Source organism: Pelecanus crispus, chromosome 2 (genome assembly GCF_030463565.1).
Source record: "Pelecanus crispus isolate bPelCri1 chromosome 2, bPelCri1.pri, whole genome shotgun sequence".
Classification (NCBI taxonomy): domain Eukaryota; kingdom Metazoa; phylum Chordata; class Aves; order Pelecaniformes; family Pelecanidae; genus Pelecanus; species Pelecanus crispus.
This window is the reverse complement of record NC_134644.1, coordinates 29,404,140-29,424,699: the sequence shown is the minus strand read 5'-3', so window position 1 is coordinate 29,424,699 and position 20,560 is coordinate 29,404,140. Positions and strand designations below refer to the sequence as shown.

Sequence of the window (20,560 nt, the reverse complement as noted above, 5' to 3'; positions counted from 1 at the left end):
CATTAGACCAAAAAATGCAGCGGGTGTGAACTCGGATGACAAAAGCGCAGGAAATCTCGTTTGTTTCGGGGCCTGCTGTTGCCTGTGTGCCCTCCAAATGGCTCTCCAGAATCCTTCCCACGCGGAAGTGGGGTGCGACACACAAGTTTTCTGGTACCAGTAGCTCCCTTAGCTTCGTGTTCAGCCCTTTCCACATTCGGTCCCTCTAGCTTCTCTCTTCCCGAGTTCTTTTCCCTGTTCCAGTCCACGTGTTTCATGGCTGGGTGCAGATTACCTTTTTCCAAGGCTTACAGTTTGGCCAAAATTCAGTAGCTTTGCATAAGAACTACAGCAAGTAAATGCCTCTTTCATCCGCTTTCTCCTCCCCTAAGCTCTGCACTTTCCACAGTATACCTTACTGTTTTAAAATGTTAAAGATGCAGATTTTATTTAACCAAAGAAAAACCTGGTTTTTGTTAGCCTCATTCTTGGAAATGACTGCTTTGACTAAAATTTAGATGGAACGACTTCTGGCACGAATAGTTTCAGTTTATGTCTTTAAAGTTATATAAAGCTGTAAACAACAACAACCAGAGTCTTAAATAGGAAGTATTGGGCAACCTTAATGAAAGGGCATGGTACCCAGCCTGTCAGTAATTATACAGATGTGTTCTATACGTGCTCTCTAGATGTGTCCTTTGTTTCATCTCTGTGTTTGAATGTGCTCTGTGATGGGAATTACAAGTGGATAGGGAGTCTAATCCAAGCCCTACAGGTGCCAAACAGGAGTCTTCGTTTGACTTTGTAGACTCAGAAACATGCCCAGGGGAAGAACAAATGAGGCCTCATTACCTAGACATGTAGGATAAATTCAAAATATCTCACATAAGTAAAAAGTACTGAAAAATAGGTATTATTGTCAATGCTCAGATTTATCATGTGGATCATAACTAAATCCTGTCAATGGTAATTCTGAGTATTATTCCTTACATTCTATATACTACATCAAAGACAAAATGGAAATGTTCATAAATTCCTAGAGAGTAGTCATTAAGCAAAGCATTTCAATAAAGAGCTCAAAGGAAACGGGAGATGGGAATCTGTAGAGAATTGCTTACTGTGACAGGGATCTCATTAATGTTGTCGTATGTTGCTCACTCTGTATGTCACCAAAGAGAGGATACAATTTTCCTACTTCACTTCAGTGCGACTGCCCGGACATGAGCATCTCTGGAGTAGATGAAACAGTACAGTAAATACAGAGTATCACAGATTCACAGAATGGTTGATGTTGGGAAAGAGAGTAGGGCATTAAGGAGAATTTACTCAGGTCAGAACATGAACCTGTAGTCCTGAATTCCATTCTGCATAGTTTAAAGCAGTGTTACTCAGTTTTCCCTATAGCGGACAGTATCATTTCTATGATCCTATGCAAAATTAGTATTCTTAGCAAAACCAAATTTTTGCTGTCTAAGAAAAAGCAACGTTTGTTATTCTCGTTAATTATGAAGGAAGAACGTTAAGGATTTGGGAGATTTAAGATCTGCCATGAAAGGGATTAACAAGAGAAACAAAGGAGTCAGCATTTCCTTGCAGAAATTAAGCTGTTACTGCAATGTTCAATTTGTATACTTTAAAATGTTAGCTGGTCTTCCAGGTGAAGCCACAACTGACTTCTATTAAACTAATTTTTTTAAGGTGGAAGCAGGCCAGCTTGAATTACCTTTTTCTTCTAAGTATGTACTGGTTATTTTGATTATTACTTCTATAATCCCTTTATTTCCAGCCTTGCATTAATGCTGTGTAATTTTACAGCCTACATTCTGTTTATATTTGACAGACTTCTCATACCAAACAAAACAACTACTGAAAAGTAAAAGCAGATGAATATTCTACTAAAACAGAGGATTGATCCAGTGATTTACTGTAACAGCAAATAGTGGGAATGAATTACTTGGTAATGGGCATATAAATCATAGAATCATAGAATAGTTTGGGTTGGAAGGCACCTTTAAAGGTCATCTGGTCCAACCCCCGATGAATATATAAATGAATATGCCATGCAATAAATAACATAACAATTTATATTAATGTATTTATAAACATTACATATTAGTAAGTTCCATTATTTCATAAAGAAAAATGCCTCTTGAAAGAGTGATGATTTGGAATACTTTTTCAGTTTTTGAGTTGTAAGAGACTTTTACATATGATGTTGGTGATTTTTACATGTCCCTTATGTATTAACTCAATAGGGTAGAACTTATTATTTAAATGAAAGAGAAAAGCTGTTAAAATAGCTGGTAACATTTTCAATTAGTGGTCAGCTCAAAACTACAATGCAGGAAACCCAGGTATTAAACAGGTAAGCATGCCTACCCTAACCCATGTACATTTGTTTGTCTTTCCTCTTCAGCGAATTAGGTGATCTCAGACCTTTAAAACGGAGACATCTGAATTGGAGCATGCTGTTTCTGGCATGCCTGGGTTCTTGGTCAGTTCTTTCCAAATGTGTATGTGATTAGGATTTCAGAACCTGCTTTTCTGCGAGCCATGGAGTTGTGCGTTTTTACCTTTTCTCCTTTATTTATTATTAACTCTCTTTAAAATTGTCTGAAATAGAAATTATAAGCTAAAGTACTAATTGGACAATTTCAGGTTCTCTCTGAATAACTTCCTTCTTCAGATACAAAGGCTGATAGTTGGCCTGGAAATATTTAGATGTCACATTTTTAACGGTTTCTTTGGCACTGTTGGAGTTAGGATCATATTTCCTTATTTTAGCCGCTTCTCATATTTCTTTCTTTTCTCAGAAAACAAAGGAAATGCATAGTCTTTGGCTTCCATATTAAAGAATTTCCTACTTTCTCTTTTGAATTACAGTAAATAATTTTTAATGGTCTTTCGAATGTTTTGATAGCTTTGCAAAACTTTTTAAAGAAAACATATGATAAACTATTGCTCTTCCATCCTTCCAGTAATCTCCCTGTATTCGGTGCCTTTAGTTTAAAAACGTGTATGGGCTGGCCTTTTCGATCGTTTGTGTTAATGTTTGTTGGCTGTTTTTTCTTGTCTCTAAGCATACCGGAGAATTTGTATTATCCAAGAACCTACATTTCATGTGTTACATATTCATGGGGTTTATTAATTTAAGCCACAAATGTGGTCTAATGGTGCAACAATTAGTTGGCTTACATTTCATTCTAATATTCCTTCCATTTTAAGAATCCCTCATAAACCCAGCATTTTTTTCCTTACTAATAGTAATCTTTAGGGACTCAGCAATTGTTTTGATAAATAAAGTAGGCCAAAATGTGTGGAAAAATTAAGAGTAATTCAAATAGAGTAGTCTATCGTATATCAAAGGCAAAATTGGCAGCCTGTATTTTAATGCTTATCTGTTTCATTTTTCATCATTCCACTTCCTGTGCTACTGTTGAAGTGGGACATAGTGACTTTTTCACATCTGTTTCCAATAATCACCTACTGGTTCTTTTTATAACAAAGACGAACTGCAGTTTGTGTGTCCCTGACATTTTTCCATAGGAGAGTATGGGACATGAGTTTACAATACTAACATACACAAAAACTGCAGAAGAGGCGTTTCCTATGTCGCTGGTGCAAGAGAGATTCAGAGAAATTTAAAAATGAAAAATTGTATTTTGAACCAGTAAATTCTGTTACACTAATGACAGGTACCAAGCAAGTTTAATGGAAACACAAGAGCTATTTGGTGTTTAAGAACGCAAAAGAATTTCACCTTCTCAGAGACCGCTGTGTCACAGTTAGTAGATCACATGAACTGTTGGGACATGTACATTTTATAATTGAGCATTCTATCATACTCAGAAATTACATTTCCTGTGTTGATGTCAAAATAAATGCTGGAGCAGTATTTGGTTAGTGATGCTGTGGATTTCTCAAAAGTTTCTGAGCCTTTTAAACTCTTGGAACTTTGCTTCTGTTTTCCACACTGTGATTTTCCACTTCTAGTTTTCCTGTAGCTATCTCTACATTTGTACGTTTGTCCAACAGCAGCATCTTTATTTCTGCAGAATATTTGTTTAGTTTTGAGATTGTACCTAGATGATTATAAATCTTGTCACCATTGCGTAATAGCTGCTTTTTATATTTCACTGTTCCTTGTAATTGATATGGCTAAACTTACACATTAAAAAAAAAATCATTAAAGACTAATTCAGCTTGACTTTTGGCAAGTCTTATTTTAATCACACATTTTCAGGCCTCTCAGACATTGCCTACAGTTCTGATCAGTGAATTGATCTCACTGATGTGAGAATTGCTTTCATGCAGTTGTATCCCAAACTATTTTCAGCAATTTTTCCTCAAGGATGAGGTATAAATTTACATTTTTTGTAACTCTGACTGCAGAATATTCCAAGTCTGCTCTATGTACAAGTCTATGAGTTCTTTAAGAATTTTTAATCATGTAGAGACTTTGTACAGTGGAAGCTACATTTTGAGCTTCGCTTCTTCTTTAAAGATCTCTTAAAATTCATCAGAGATCAAGGTACACCAAGCTTAGTTAATGGTTTTTCATATATTAATTGGAAACAGTTTTTTCCCTAGGATTTTTTATCCTTTTCCATATTTGATTCCTGGAAGGCTGGCCTTTCTTTTGGTTTATGTCCATCTCTGGGATTTGTTCTATTTGTGTCATGTCTGGGCAAGGGGGACTAGCCAAACTAGCCAAATCCTTTCAGGAGTACAGAAACAGAACACCTAAATACTACTGAAGTTTTGCATGTTGCAACATGGTGTAAATACTGACTTTGTAAAGACATGGCAATTTCTAATTAAGTTATGTAAGTCTACTGCTGCTCTTCCCTTTACAGAAAAAGAAAAAAATACATAGTCTGACATTGCTGTCATTCACATGACTTCTGTTTTGGATTCTGATTGCTTAAACTTGCAAAATTGTTGCTTGATGGAGCCCAGCAGACTGTTTCAGATGTGCTGTTGCAGCCCGCCATGCCATGATGGTATGTATGCTGCATACTGGCTTATCTGATTTTAGGTAAGAGAAAGTACTAAATACATATGGAGTTTGAAGCTGGGGTTCAAATGCCTCCCAGTCTATGTAAAATGTGTGCCCTTTTAAAAATATACCAAATTATATGGATTCAACAGTGTGATTGTAAAAGTTGTAGGTACAGATTGCAAGACTGTTTCCCCTAGGTTTTAGTATTCTGAAAATTCTTTCGTTTATACAGATCATACTTTCATTCTTTGTATATGCTGTGATTATCAGTGTACAGGCTTTACAAAGGGTTATTTAAAGGATTTGAAGATGAAATATACTGTATTCTAACCGGATTCCTCATTGCTGAGCCTGACCAAAGCACTTTTTCAAGTTAATAATTTTTTGTAGCCACAAAGTGGCTACACAACAGATGAGGTGATCGCCACACATAAAAGCTTTGGTCATCTTTGCTTCAAGCTGCAGTGAAGTGAAACATTTTATAAAAACTATTCTAATTTTTTTTTTATTTTATTTTATTTTATTTTTTTTTATTTAGGGACAACAAGGTGAGCCTGGTCCAAAAGGGGATTGTGGAATTTCAGGAACTGGACTGCCAGGAAGTAAAGTAAGTCTGGTTTGGAACAGTTACTGTTTAGTCCTTGCTCTTTTTCTTCCAGTTGTAAGTAATAATTTACCTTAAGACTAATGAGGAACATTTCTAAGGCTGGTATTATCTGTGATCCAAAGTGACAGAACAAGACTGTCATTTGAATTCTCTGAAAACCTGGAACTGGACTTAACTTCGGCAGATCGTATTACCTTGCTGATATATTCACTGATCACTTTCAGCTTTCATTGACTTTGTAGTGCTCAGAAGTGCTCCCTTTATCAGGTACTGGCTCTCCCAATCTGGGTATCTAAGAGAGGAATGTGTGAAATAAGTATTTAGTTTCTCACGATCAGATAGGAACTAAGGAATAAAACCAGTTCTTCCAGGAGATATCCTCCCTCCTTGAGGCATTGTATCTTAGTCTTTCAATATCTTAGTCTTTAGCTTCCATCTTCTATTACAAGGGGACAAATGTTTTGCCCAGATGGTAGCCTCATTTACTAGCTGTGTCCTGATTAAATGCTGAATGAGTCACCCAGTATGAAATACTATCATTATGCATTGTCATGTAGATACACCAGAGGGCAGGATTTAGATAGCATAAATATCTTTATAGCTTACATAAATTGAATTCAGCAACTTAATGACCCTTTTGATACGTTTATTGCAATCTGATTTTTAAAAGGCATAAGAATCATGTCTTTACTTGCATAGGGTATGAATAACAATGGCACTGAATTAAGATATATCTAGTATTAGGAACAGTGTTTTTTAAAAACTGTGTAAAATATGTGTTTCAAATTGCATTTGTTAGCTATGTCTCTGTTGTGGTTTAGACCCAGCCAGCAACTAAGTACCACGCAGCCGCTCGCTCACTCCCCCTACCCCGATGGGATGGGGAAGAGAACTGGAGGAGTAAAAGTGAGAAACACTCCTGGGTTGAGATAAGAACAGTTTAATAATTGAAATAAAGTAAAATAGTAATGATAATAGTAACAATATAATAATAATAATATACAAAGCAAGTGATGCACAATGCAATTGCTCACCACCCGCTGACCGATACCCAGACAGTTCCCGAGCAGCGATCGCTGCTCCCCGGCCAACCCCCCCCCAGTTTATATACTGAGCATGACGTCTTATGGTATGGAATAGCCCTTTGGGCAGTTTGGATCAACTATTCTGGCTGTGCCCCCTCCCAGTTTCTTGTATGCCTGGCAGAACATGGGAAGCTGAAAAGTCCTTGCCTAGCATAAGCAGTACTCAGCAACAACTAAAAACATCAGCGTGTTATCAACATTCTTCTCCTACTAAATCCAAAACACAGCACTATGCCTGCTACTAGGAAGAAAATTAACTCTATCCCAGCCGAAACCAGGACAGTCTCCTAGCCAGAAAAAAAATCTACCATTCTTTATAGTAACTATTGTCATTCTTGTTGAGTGAAGAGCATACTGGGGAATAAAAATGCAAATTTAGGGCAGTCACTTTTGGTTAATATCATTGACCAGACTGATCCAAAGTGTAAGTCCCTTGAGATATTGCATTCATTTACATTCGTGTTACAGAATAGTCACCTTCTTTCATACTTTTACAGATCTGTATCATATTTGGATTCAGTTGTGGCTTTCCAAGCTACAGAATCATAATTTACTTTGTCTTCATACAGAAGCTATCTCTTATCTTTGTCAGCTCTCTCTGTTTATTTCTTCTTTACCATTTTTTAATTGCAGGAACAAGAATAGCAGGAAGTGTTCAAGGAGGATAGGTATAGGAAAGATATATACCAGGAAAGAAAGCTGATAGATGATTTTTTTCCAATAGAAGAGGTGACTTAGCACAAATGCAGGAACTGAAGGCTTTTTAATTCGAAATTCAAGAGCAACATAAGATGAGTTTTACAGATAAACCTTTGTATTGCAGACATATATCCCACTTTAGTGTGGTCATGTAATGAGTGCATTTAGACAGATTCAATAGTCCTGGGAGCTAGATGCACTGAGCGTCTGGTTCAGAGCATGTGGTTCAGAGCAGCCATTGAAACACTGCTGTACTAACCAGCTTGGCAAGAAGTATTAGTAGCGTTAAAAACAGTGCTGTAAATCTGGAGGCATTGCTGCCATCAGATTTGATTTCTAAGTGGATATAAAGCTATGAAACTATATACTGTCAAGACTAGTGAAAAAATAAAGCTCTGAATTGTAAAACTACAATCCTGTAACAGAACTGTCAACAAGCTTACTGTACTTCCAAAGCACAGTAAGTAGTGAAGAAGAGCTTAGGCTCTTTCCAGAGACCAAGTACACACAACATGTAACAGATCTACAGGTTTTCTAGCCAGAGAAATGCAACCAAACTTGACCCCATTGCTATCCGAATACTGGATGTTTGTGAGAACTACCAGGTTATATGTGTATTTGACCAGTCAGGGATTGTTATGTCTAAAGATCATAAATGTTAACATTTTCTGATCTCTGCCAGATAAGAGTCATGTTTACAGGTCTAAAAGAAGTCAGAAATCTTTGAAGACAGCTGGAAATCCAGTCCCTCAATTCTGTTTCGACACATAGTGCAGATAAACCTTGACAACTGCTGGAAAAAGCACTCTTCTATAGCTGACGATCTGTTTCTGGATGGATAGGCTGCATCTAAGCATGATCTAAGCATGCATAAGGGGAAGAATGAGTGAGCCATGTGACTAATTTATTACTAATGAAATGCTTAATCATCACTGTTGTGTCTGATCCAACAGATGCTGGATGCTGCCAGTAATTATCATTTATATATAACATTAACAGATATTTAGTGTAAAAGATTGTATTCCATTGAAACTCTCAGTTTGTGTAATGGAAGCAACATTGAAGACAATTAACCTCAATTGAAGTGACACATGCTCATCCATCATCTGACAGGAGGTGATGTAGAGGTTTCTGGGAAGGGGGCCTTTCAGGAGCAGGCTGCAGCTGCTGGGACAGCTAGTCTTTCCTTGGTTGCACTGGGGAAAGAGTGTGAGCAGCAGCGCATGTAGGATTTTCTTCTGGTAGCAGTGTGTTCCTCCAGCACATTTCATGTTAACAGAGCATGCACAGACTGACAATTCTGTGTAGGAATGGTACTATGTACAATCATATGGCAGATGTACAGCTCTCCCATAATACCAGATTAGGGTTATCTCCATCTTTGCTAACAGCAAAGACCTCACTGAGTTCCTTAGTATGTGTTGTCTCACCCTTTAAATGAGTTAAAGTTACATATGCTCTCATACTTGTGCCTCACAGCACACATGAATAGATATGGGTGTTTGCCAAGACGTGATTTCTGGCTGACTGTCTTTTAGAAAAGGGATCTACTGTTGGAGAAGCAGAACGTGGGTACTTCAGAAAGCATGTGCTCTAGCAATAGAGGAGACCTTGCTCCCAGGCTGAATGAAGGGTGCTTCTACTAGCCTGAATGAAGGCAGAGACTTTTTTATGCTTACTGGTCAGTGATGCCCTATTCTTTTCCCCTTCTTCTTTCCCCTTCACCAAAATTTTAATAATATCAGCAGGAAAGGTACTCTGCTTACTTAAACGCTCCCAGTTAGTGTATTCCATTGCTGTTATTTAAACACCAAATGAAAAGCAAAGCAGGCATGGTTTCTCTACAGTTTTCTACAAAGGAACTGAAAAGAGAAGGAAAGTGTGAATATCTACACCATTTTATAATGGCAATGTTTTGTAAAACTCCACTTGCTTCAGTGTCTGTGGCCAGGGAGATCAAATATTGCAGTAAATGTTGAAGGTTTAGGAGAAAACCTTGTCTATAAGACATTCAAATACATTACTATTAGGGTCTGTAACTGTATAAAAAATAAAAAAAAACAATTATTTGATTAGTGAAGTTTAAGTAATTAATTATTTTTTCCTTGTAGCTTTTGATATTGCAGAATTTGAAGGTATTCTGAATTTTAGAATGTTACTCTCCTGAGTAGATTGCTTCTTTCCCTCTCTGCTCATAACTTTTAATTTTCTTCAAGAAGAATATTTGTATCCAGGTTTATGAAATGTGCCTTGTAGTACAGCAAGTTGTTTGATAAACAGTGAAACTAAAACTGGTTTTCTTTGGGTCCTCATCCCCTACGCTCCCAGCCACACAGGTTTCCCAGTAGTTCTGTTTATTGCAATGCACCCAGGTACTTCTCCAGTGCTTGGAATCCTCTTCTGCAGTACTTTTGCTCCCTTCCCATATTACTTAAGTTCCTTGTCCTCATTCCCTTTCCCTGTCCTCACTGCTCCCACTGCCCCTACCAGCCCCCCATGTCTTTTCCCTCTGTTTCCCTCTGTTCTGGTAAGAGCAAATGATGTGTCTGGTTTGCAGCCTTGGGATCTGATTGCCAAGTTCATGAGTTCATCTGGACTGAGCAGCCAGTGGAGGAAACTCAGGTAAGGGCTGACTTCTCTTTGCCATGTGTGTGTGTCAGGGAGTGGTGGTGGTAGATGCCACCAAGTGCTGCATTCACTACACGGCTCCTGTTTCTTACTAAAGGTGCACAAACTTAGTATCTCTGTTTTGAATTGGGTAGAAAGTAGCCAAAGAACTCAAAGGCTGACTGTATGAAATGCACTTACGTTAGAAAAGAGGCTCCCAGGATTCTGCAGGAGGGGAAAAAAGTTTTCCCCACCTTGTTTAATCTGCCATAAGGAAAATATGCCCCATTCATTTTAACAGATTTGGTTTTCTATGTGTGTAGTACATAGACTGCTGCGGGCATAGTTCAGTGGATTTATAATCACAGAAGGCCGGTCTTTGCTACTTGTGTACTTATAGAAGCCCTTCTTGTTGCCTTAGGCTTCATGAATCACTAAATGGCTTTAATATTTTCCATTTTGCATTTTTAATTTATCATATGAAGCAACATTAAAGTTAATCTTTTGATATATAGTTAACTCTCTTTTTCTTTCTGTTTCTTCATTTTACACAAAATAAAATCTGGATCATAGCAAATCATCTGCCTTGTTAATGACATTTCTTGATCAGGAGACCAGGAGTTCTCTGAGAGCAAGTATTTGCACTAACATGTTGTGCTCTAATAGGTTTCTAAGGAGCATGCTGTGAAAGAGCTATGCTTGAAACAGAATAAACAGATGTGCTTTAGCACTTTTTGGAAGTTGGATGCCTTCAAGGAAGACATATCAACGGCAATTGATTGTCATGGTTTAACCCTGGCTAGCAACTAAGCACCACACAGCCGCTCACTCATTCCCCCTGTAGTGGGATGGGGCAAAGAATTGGAACAGTGAAAGTGAGAAGACTCATGGGTTGAGATAAAGACAGTTTAATAGGTAAGGCAAAAGCCACGCACACAAGCAGAGCAAAACAAGGAATTCATTCACTGCTTCCCATCAGCAGGCAGGTGTTCAGCTGTCTCCAGGAAAGCAGGGCTCCATCACGCGTAACAGTTACAAATGCCATCACTCCAAATATCCCCCATTTCCTTCTTCTTCCCCCAGCTTTATATGCTGAGCCAGACCAGTCATCCCCAGGGTACTCAGGCCCTTGAGCTAGAAGACAGGGACGGGGACCAGAATGGAGCCCTCATAGTCCAGGAGGAAGCAGTTAACGACCTGCTATGCCACCTGGATGCTCACAAGTCTATGGGGCCAGATGGGATCCACCCGGGAGTACTGAGGGAGCTGGCAGAGGAGCTCACCAAGCCACTTTCCATCATCTATCAGCAGTCCTGGTTAACAGGGGTGGTCCCTGATGACTGGAGGCTTGCCAATGTGACGCCCATCTACAAGAAGGACCAGAAAGAGGACCCAGGGAACTACAGGCCTGTCAGCCTGACCTCGGTGCCGGGAAAGATTATGGAGAGGTTCATCTTGAGCGAACTCAACAGGCAAGTGCAGGTCAACCAGGGGGTCAGGCCCAGTCAGCATGGATTCATGAAAGGCAGGTCCTGCTTGACCAACCTGAGCTCCTTCTATGTCAAGGTGACCCACCTGGTAGATGATGGAAAGGCTGTGGATGTCATTTACCTAGACTTTAGCAAAGCCTTTGACACAATCTCCCGTAATATTCTCCTTGGGAAGCTGGCAGGTCATGGCTTTGACGGGCGTAGTCTTCACTGGGTAAAAAACGGGTTGGGTGGCCGAGTCCAGAGAGTAGTGGTGAATGGAGTTAAGTCCAGGAGCGGTCATGAGCGGTGTTCCCCAGGGCTCTGTTTTGGGGCCAGCCTTGTTTAATATCTTTATCAATGATCTGGATGAGGGGATTGAGTGCATCCTCAGTAAGTTTGCAGATGACACCAAACTGGGTGGGAGTGTTGATCTGCTGGAGGGTAGGATGGCCCTGCAGAGGGACCTGGGCAGGCTGGACCGATGGGCCAAGGCGAACTGTATGAGGTTTAACAAGGCCAAGTGCTGGGTCCTGCACTTGGGTCACAGCAACCCCATGCAACACAACAGGCTTGGGGAAGAGTGGCTGGAAAGCTGCCTGGCTGAAAAGGACCTGGGGGTGTTGGTCGACAGCCGGCTGAACATGAGCCAGCAGTGTGCCCAGGTGGCCAAGAAGGCCAACAGCATCCTGGCTTGTGTCAGGAATAGTGTGGCCAGCAGGAGCAGGGAGGTGATTGTTCCCCTGTACTCAGCGCTGGTGAGGCTGCACCTGGAATACTGTGTCCAGTTTTGGGCCCCTCAATACAAGAAAGACATTGAGGTGCTGGAGCGTGTCCAGAGAAGGGCAACAAGGCTGGTGAAGGGTCTGGAGCACAGGCCTTATGAGGAGCGGCTGAGGGAACTGGGATTGTTTAGCTTAGAGAAGAGGAGGCTGAGGGGAGACCTTATCGCTCTCTACAACTACCTGAAAGGAGGTTGTAGTGAGGTGGGTGTTGGTCTCTTCTTCCAAGTAACAAGTGATAGAACAAGAGGAAATGGCCTCAAGTTGTGCCAGGGGAGGTTTAGGTTGGATATTAGGAAAAATTTCTTCACGGAGAGGGTAGTCAAGCATTGGAACAGGCTGCCCAGGGAAGTGGTGGAGTCACCATCCCTGGAAGTGTTCAAAAAACGGGTAGATGTGGCACTTCAGGACATGGTTTAGTCTAGTCTACCCTTGATTGTTTTAGTGTGGACTTGGTAGTGTAGGTCAATGGTTGGACTGGATGATCTTAAAGGTCTTTTCCAACCTAAACAATTCTATGATTCTATGGTTCTATGATGTCATATGGTGTGGGATATCCCTTTGGTCAGTTGGGGTCAGCTGTCCCAGCTGTGTCCCCTCCCAACTTCTTGTGCACCCCCAGCCTACTCGCTGGTGGGGTGGGGTGAGAAGCAGAAAAGGCCTTGACTCTGCCTAAGCACTGCTCAGCAGTAATGAAAACATCCCTGTTATCAACACTGTTTCTAGCACAAATCCAAAATGTAGCCTCGTACTAGCTACTATGAAGAAAATTAACTCTACCCCAGCCAGAACCAGCACATTGATAAACATGGTATTCAGTTTCTATCACATAACTTGATTAAATCTGCAATATCAAAATCAAAGTTTAGAACTTCCATATTCTCTGCCTTTTCCTTTTCATCTTTCAGATGTGCTTTTCCTACAAAACTAAAAAAGCAGAAATTACTTACAGAGAATGCAAAGCCCCAACGTTCATATTTTTTTGGTAAGACAATTCCTGAGCTTTGCCTACTACTTGCCATGCTAAAAGTGTCTTCTGGGTAATGAGAGATATTAATTTCACTGTGAAACTTCCATCAGGTGCTGGAAGAAGAAGAGCAAATACAGTCTTTGGGTTCATAGACACAAAAAAAGCAATGAATAGACAACATTACTGTCCTATAGAATTAGTTATTAAGTCTGGTTTTGGGGTATATGTTTAAAAATAATGTCCAAGACATAAGCTACTGAAGTGATTTCAAGTCTAGAAAATCTGTCTTGAGAAAAGTTAAAGAGAGCAACTTATATAGTATTTAGGCAGATTTTTTTAAAGCTATTCAGTATAATTGGATGGTTAATAAACAACTGTTTATAAATTTTCAATCCTAAGTGTTTGATGAAAGATTGGACCTCTGCCAAAAAATCTGCTTCGCTCAAAAGCATCTTTTTATCATGTGTTTTTGAAATGCCCAAATTATTCATATATAATTTGACTTTTTCAGTCCACAACTGACACATTTCAATGCTTAATATCATTGCAGTTCAAGGACCTGATACATCCCAGTGGTGAAGGCCAAGTCCTCACTTCTGCAGCACCGTGCGAAGGAGCTCTCCACTCTGTCTTCCCACCAAGGTGCCAAGGGACATCTTGCCTCATAGGCAATGCCTCTCTGGAGGCTGGGCACTGACCTTTTGCTGGGCATCTGCACAAAACTCCCTCAAGGCATGTCATGGTTCCTTGAGACCTTCTGTTGACATACTTTCTCTCACCCTGATTTTTTACTTAACACTGTAACATTCCAATTTCACTCTGCAGCCAGGCATTAGATAGAGCAAATATAATTTGCATGCAGTATGCTGATTGCTACTGAAATGATGGCCCCCTTTTAGATATCCTGTCTGTGTCTGACCATTCAGAGGGTTTAAAGATCAGAAAGAATTTCTGAGAAAAACAGCTCAGGATTTTTTTTTTTTTTTCATGTCTTTCATTATTGCAATTGCTAGTGCAATTACCACCCTTGAGACATGCTCATGGTCCTGGCAGACTCACAAATCCTTAGGTCAGAACTCAGTTCTAGCCTACAAATGGTAATGCACTAATCTCACATCTCTGATCTAGCCAGTGCTGCAACATTAACATGGACAAGCTGAAGAGGTGTGGCTGGCAAAGTGATGAGTACAGATGCAGATTGTCTAGGAGTTTTTTAAGGTAAAATTTCAGTTATTTAAAATGGGAGAACACTCGTGCTCCCAGACTGACACTGTCCCTTTAATAAATTGGCTTAGTCTCCCACTCAGCCCTGGCTAAGTGCCTGACTATCTTAATTTAAACTTTGGCCAACTAAACAGCATTAGTGGACCATAAAGGATCTAGATGCAAGGTAGAGCCATTTACAAGTGGATAGGCTATTTATTTACAGATTGCTTTATTTTTGTAAACAAAACATATTTTCCAATATGACCTACTGGACATATTTTCTCCACTGACAGCTTATTCAATCCACAGCTTGCTTTTTGAATGCCTTTGAAGGTAAGAGACTTAGTTATTTCCTCTCTACTTTTAGAGGACTGCACTGATGGTTTCTGTATATGTAACTGCTTGATGGACTTGAAAAGAGGATTTAGGAAAGATATTTAAATTTAATATCTTTGTTATTAATGATATTCAAAATTAATTATTGTTAATTACAGGCATTTTTTGTAGATCAGTTTTAATGGAGTTCAATTTTCTCTAGAAATACGTTGAATTGCTGATTTAAATGTTGTAATGTTCATTTTATTAGTGTATATTGTCATAATAGAATATTGTCTTTATGGAAAATATTGCACACATTCTGTTACAGCCATGTAACATTAATAGTACATTCATGTATTGAATTTCATTACTAAGCCATTGTTTCTCAGAAGAATAAGTTGTTCATACTGATGCTCCAGGCCTAGGTGATATATCTGCATCCCAAAACACCCAGATCTTTGTTTATTCCTAGCAGTTAGGGATTTCCAGAAACAAACTATTTTTTATGTTTTCTATAATATTTCTGCTTATTTAATATAATTATTTTAATAGCAAAGTATGTTAATAACAGTATGCGTTAGTAACAATTTCTTTTACCCTTTGTTAGATGTTCAAATGAAAGCTAAAGATAGCACTGGCTTTTTTTTTTAAGAAAGAAAAGGGAACACTGTGTTTGTTCTACCCATAATTCTTCCCTAATAAAACAGGTTCTAATGTACATGTGAGCTACTGGTGGGATTGCTCTGACTGCTATGCTTAAATCACCTACCCAGTGACTTTTTGTAATTGTTTTTTATGTGTTGTCTCTAGAATTGTGCTTCCCACAAATATGTATTCTCTATGTAAAGTATCTGTATTTCTTTATTTACATCTATTAATGAGGTATTCACAGGTTGTTTTTTTACTTTTTAACAGGAAGGAAAAGTTGTCTAATTTGGGATCGAAGTCACTATGTGGAAAAAATATTTTTTCTTTTGCTTTTTAATTTTGGCTGTGACAACAGACCAGATAGTATATGGGCAAAACAGAAAGAAAGAAAAGAATTCTTATTCTCTTGTGCAAAAAGGTGAAGGTAAAACCATTTTCTTGAAATTTCTGATTGATCATGTTGTATGTCTCCACATATTTCAGGATAATTAGCTAATAATTGACAACTTATGTATTCATTTATAAAATGTGATTTATTTTGATTATCAGGCCTGGAAAATACTTTGGTGACATTTACTTGGTCATGGACTCCAGTTTGATCTATGATTTTCATTGGCACGCGTCTCTCTGTAAAGATAAATGAAAACAAGCCTAATTTTTAGTTTGAAATCGCGTGTGGAAAATTTTGTATACAAAATCAACTAAAATGCTAAAACAATCGCATCAAGACCCTAATTTGAAAGTTTTTGTCTGTAGACTGTATTTAATAATACTGGTATGAATTAAAGTAACTTACATTTAGTTACTTGACTTCAGTAGAATTTTTTGGTATTTACAGTGAAATTTATCCTTAGAATTTTTACTGGGAAAACAGAGGAATCCTTGGGGAAATGATTTGAGGATTGGGATTGTTGCAGAGAATTATCTGAAATGTATTGTGCAGGTGTGCCCATCATTCATAGATTTAACTTTCTTGTTCCATTACAGGTGATATGTGTCTCGTTGATGTAGTCTTTATCTTGGACAGTTCAGAAAGTGCCAAAAATGAGTTGTTTGATTTACAGAAGAATTTTGCTCAAAACTTAACTGACAGCATTTTCCAGATGAAGCCAGTTAAGTCTCAGAAGTATAATGTCAGACTAGCAAGTATGCAGTTCAGCAGCACAGTCAGCATTGATCATCCCTTTACAGCCTGGAAAAATATGCAGAATTTTAAAGAGAAAATCAAGTCTCTGGGCTTTATTGGCCACGGCACCTACTCCTATTATGCAATTTCCAATGCCACTCAGCTGTTTAAAACTGAAGGTCGTAAAAGAAGCGTGAAAGTGGCTTTTTTGATGACTGATGGTGTGGATCATCCAAACAGCCCTAATGTCCAGGGTATAGCCACAGCAGCTAGGAGTCTCGGAATACATTTTTTTACCATTGGCCTTTCTAAGAAAAAAGTCCAAGAAGAAAAGTTGCGCGTGATATCTGGTGATTCATCCTCTAAACATGCCTTATGCCTGGATGATCAGAATTTGATAGTTGATGTAGCATTGGAACTGGTAAGTAATGTTGATGTTAATCTTGTCACCCATCTATCCGTGGCCCTTCTCATTTAACCTTGATAGGTAAGTCCTGAAGGCAGTGCAGAGGTTTGCAGGTGAACCAGGGCTGGAGCTGGCCTCCGGTTTGGAAGTTCAGCAAGGTTGTAAAGATCATGTGGGACATCTGCAAGAGCTGGGTGCCAGCATTGGTAGCAGAGAAGGTCAGTAACTATGGACTTAAGAATTAACTTCAAGAAAGTCTGCTGAAGCCAATAGGTTTTTGTTAATTGACTTGAGTGGGATCAGGTTTCCAAAGTACTGTAAATCTGCCACTGTAGTTATTAATTAGGGGCACTTAGCTCTCTGTGCTTCTAGTGCAGCATAAGCACACATAAGAAAAGGTAGGGAATACTGCTTAATAAATTTCTTAGTTTAGAGTAGACAAAAGTGTTGCTGTGAGAGAGATGTCAGCTGAACTTGACCTTTCTCGCCTCTGAGCAATAATGTGCAAAGTGTTGGGGCAGCCTAGGAAGTGTTTGGGGTTTAAAATCCTAGAAAATACTTTTAAGTAAGAGAAGACTTTGCAAATAATAAATTAAGACATTTTGGAGGAAAATAATTCTTAGAAAACACAGTAGCTTTAATTAGGGTCCATACAGACCTTATGTAATATTTTTGTAGTCTCTTAAAGGTGGTAAATAACTAATTTGGAAAATTTAAAATCAGAAATGGAAACTTGCTATTTGATATGTGTAAAAATAAATTATTATGTTGTGCAACGAAGCACATGGCTAGACGTCTCTCAGATACAGTATGTGAAAGGCATTTCTGAAAGAATATGTGTTGTTACAAGTCTATGTTTTGTACCTATTTACAAAAAAATAATTCTTCCCTGAGACCTCACGGAATGGTGCTGTCGTGAGGAATGTTTTTGTGGTGCATGTCTCTGCTACATGAGGAGTCAGGACAGAAGGACCTTCCTCTTCCCAGCTGCTCTCCAAGGAGTTGCGTGCCTGGACAATAATAGCTCAGCTGCACTGATCACTGTTGGAGGGACAGGGTATTTTCCAGCACATAGAGTGTGTCTCTGGGCATATGATAATACTTTAGAAGGTAACTTGTTCTCATGGATAAGGCTGATAAAATCACTGAGTCCTTCCCCCATATATTATGTTAGTAAGACCTTCCACAGTGAGGCTTTTCATTAAGAAGTCTTTTCATATTCCCCTTGTTAGCATTGTACCTTAATATGCACCTTAATATTGTCTCTTTAGCTGTCCCATTAGATCTCATTTGTTTTCTGATCATTATGGGTCACATGAAGCAACCCCCTATTCCTACCGGAGAACCCTTTTTCATACAAGTAGTTCCACAGACTGGTTCTTACCACTGTGAGGAATGGATGAAGGGATGAAGGATGAAGGTATTTGCATTCTTTACCATTCATCTTGGAAAGTCTGTAAACTAGAGGAGAAAAAAGGTTAAATTAGTAGTCTGTTAAATTAAATCTATATGAAAGTAATATTTTTTTTTTCTTTTCAGGAAGCCTTGCTTCAGAAGCAGGTAGGTTTTTTGAGTTTTGTGTGTTTGATTGCTCTTATTCATACTAGATCTCCTGATGTCTACTTCTTCTATAATACAACAATACTCCAGGATTAATCAACCTTCCTTCCCTGAGTAAAGTTTCCGACCATGGTTGCGTTTATTTTAACTTTTATCCATTTCTTCCATCCCTTCTCCTGAGAAATCTACAACTTCTATTCATTAGTGGGTGGTGTCAACAGTAAGACATAAAGAACTCTTTCTACCAGAGTGGAATAGGACTAGTACAACACATGCAAGTTCATTAGTGGTCTCATTAGAAAACAATAGCAATGTCAAAATTGTCCAAAAATTATGTAAGATTTGATGGTACTGTATACTATGTATTTGCTACCTTAAATATTTATAGTCACAGCAGTAACAGATTATTTGGTTTTGTTATAAAAAAATCAAGCAACTGATTTTGATTGGGCTGTACAGAAGTGTAATGTTGATTATATAAGAAATAGATATATTAGAAGAAAATTTATTTCCTGTTATTCCACTTCTATGTTCTCTAGCCTGTGGCTAGGCAAAACCAGAGTTTTTGCTTTAAAAGTTTGAAATAATATATTTGAAAAATGTTCTCCTTAATGTTTCTATTAACCTTTTAGTGTATGCGGAAGAACTGTGTGTGTGAAAAGGGAATAAAAGGAGACAAAGGTGATTCTGTAAGTATACATTTATTTGAAAAGCCTCCAGAATTTGAATTTTAATCATTGAGATCAATGTTGCACATATTTTAATTGGTTACTATGTCTGTAAAAAGCAAGACATTAGCTGTGCATGTACTGCAAGAAGAAGCAATGTATCATAGCATATCACTGTGAAAGGCCACTGTTATAAGAGCTCAGAAAAAAATCTATCCATAATAACATACTATCTTGGATTTATATTTATATTATTGGGTAATAAAACACTGTGGATAAGTAGGTACATGATTTCAAAGCCCAAATCAAGAAGTTATTCTTCAGTCTTGCAACAGGGAAAGAAGGGTCCATTAGACAAAGGTTTACTTCCACCAGCAGCTTCTATAGTGTAAGGGATAAAGGTTTAAAAGATTGAGGGTGATGGCATATATGAAGAAAGGTCTAAAACTCTGCTTCCAGCACTCTCTTTTCTCTTGTGACACTTCAACACATAACTGTTTCTTGGCTCTGGTAAAGAAGAGAGAAGTGAGAGTTCAGACAGTGTATGACCTCTTTGATCCCTTTTGTATCTTTAATAGCTGCCCCAGAGACATAAAGAGGTTTTTGCCTTTCTCCCTAGACACTAAACAACTGGTCAATCATATGTGTAGCAGGTTATGACAGCAGGGCCTATCATCCAGTCCCTTGGCTCTGGATAATGTGCATCTGGAACTAAAACCCTGTTTTCAATTTAAAATTTAAGATCCAAGAATTTTAAGTTATTTTATCCAAAATTATTAGATGTAAACTATTACATATGTATTTTTTACACATACACATATACACCAAGCTTTCTCGTCCCCACCTTCGTGATCCTCCAAACAGGAGTAATGGTGTAGTAATTTTTTATTTTGGGGCTGTTGAATATTGACACTAAGCTGTTCTGTGCATTGGGTTTTTTTAAGCAGAGAAGATCAGATAGTGGTAGGTAACTCTGAAAAATGGGGAGAAGGAACTATGTATGGTTTTTGTGACACCTTCCTGCTTAGATTTTCAAATCCTCTGTAGAAAATGTACTTATTGTTGAATAGTGATTAAAAAATCACAGATACCTTATAATACCAGATTTTGTTTTAGCTAAGTGAAAGTAATGTCACATGTGCCATACCTGAATCAGTGTGGGTTTATACCTAAGCTTATTCCAGAATAATTTTGGCCTGCCCCCAAGATACAGTCTTAAAGAAACTGGAGAATTTTATCCTCACAATGGTAATAACATTTTCCTGCTTTGTTTCAGGGCAGTGCTGGTAACAGAGGGGAAAAAGGTGAGCCAGGACCAAAAGGAAACAAGGTAAAGTGAATTTAAAAATATAAAACAAATTTCTGTCTAGTTTAATTCAAACCACAGAAGTAAATATAGCAAAGGAAAAGTATGTTAAAGTATGATTT

General features: G+C 38.4%; 2 protein-coding genes across 2 annotated transcripts in view; one reads left to right on the top strand and one right to left on the bottom strand.

Annotated features, from left to right (window-relative positions):
- The window catches only part of C1GALT1 (core 1 synthase, glycoprotein-N-acetylgalactosamine 3-beta-galactosyltransferase 1), a 260,990-nt gene that overhangs the window by 143,903 nt on the left and 96,527 nt on the right, over nt 1-20,560 (bottom strand). The gene's annotated exons all lie outside the window — the stretch shown is intronic.
- Nucleotides 15,676-20,560, top strand: part of COL28A1 (collagen type XXVIII alpha 1 chain) — a 71,792-nt gene continuing 66,907 nt past the window's right edge. Inside the window, exons 1-5 of the mRNA XM_075705768.1 lie at nt 15,676-15,796; nt 16,360-16,919; nt 18,444-18,464; nt 19,097-19,153; nt 20,409-20,462. Coding sequence (XP_075561883.1) covers nt 15,676-15,796; nt 16,360-16,919; nt 18,444-18,464; nt 19,097-19,153; nt 20,409-20,462 — 813 coding nt within the window. The remainder of the gene's footprint in view (nt 15,797-16,359; nt 16,920-18,443; nt 18,465-19,096; nt 19,154-20,408; nt 20,463-20,560) is intronic.